This window comes from Nicotiana attenuata, chromosome 5 (assembly GCF_001879085.1).
Source record: "Nicotiana attenuata strain UT chromosome 5, NIATTr2, whole genome shotgun sequence".
NCBI classification, from domain to species: domain Eukaryota; kingdom Viridiplantae; phylum Streptophyta; class Magnoliopsida; order Solanales; family Solanaceae; genus Nicotiana; species Nicotiana attenuata.
The window spans coordinates 44,542,548-44,543,218 of record NC_031993.1 but is presented as its reverse complement, the minus strand read 5'-3'; the positions used below and the strand labels follow the sequence as shown (position 1 = coordinate 44,543,218).

General features: G+C 36.1%; 1 protein-coding gene across 1 annotated transcript in view; it reads left to right on the top strand.

The window, feature by feature from the left end:
- The window catches only part of LOC109225743 (hydroxyacylglutathione hydrolase cytoplasmic), a 12,461-nt gene extending 11,994 nt beyond the window's left edge, over positions 1-467 (top strand). The window contains exon 7 of the mRNA XM_019390514.1: positions 96-467. Coding sequence (XP_019246059.1) covers positions 96-170 — 75 coding nt within the window. The 3' untranslated portion in view covers positions 171-467. The remainder of the gene's footprint in view (positions 1-95) is intronic.

The following is a 671-nucleotide window of genomic DNA, read 5'->3' as shown; positions in this document are numbered from 1 at the left end:
AAAAAAAAAAAAAGAAGGGAAGAATGCATGCCTATCTGCTCGTCTCCGTGTGCCACGAAGCCTTTTTAAACTGGGATTTCTTGCTTGCCAAACAGGAAAAGGTGGGATTCAAGTCTCCTGTTGAAGCCTTACGTGAAATCAGGCAACGAAAGGATAACTGGAAGGGCTGAATAATAACTCGAGCATAAAAGTAATGCTTTTATAGTTCCTGTTTTGCGTCTACAAAAAGGTGGAAATGTTACTGGCGAAATTGATGTCAACTGTGCTGAAAGTTTATGCTTTTCCTTGCGATGTTGTGTCTTTCAAAATCATAACCTAACGCTTTATTTGAAATGTATTTGAGCATGAGAGAGTTCGCGACTTTCCTTGGCTTAGACTCAAATGCTGGTTAATTTCCTGTGTAATATGATGTCATAATCTCTTGAAAATTTTGGCAGATCACCATTCAAAAGTGAGGTTCCGTTTAATCAGGCTTTATTGAGCAAGTCATTTATAGGAAGAAATAGTTTGTTTGGGCACGGAAGCTAAATGTGTTTAGCACAGAAAAGTCAAGTAATTCTCACAATAATCCCAAAATCAATTCCCCGAAACAAATTGAAATATTCACACATACCAAAAAATAAAAATAAAAAATTGTTTTGTAGTCTAAAGGTAACCTAATTTTGTCTCAA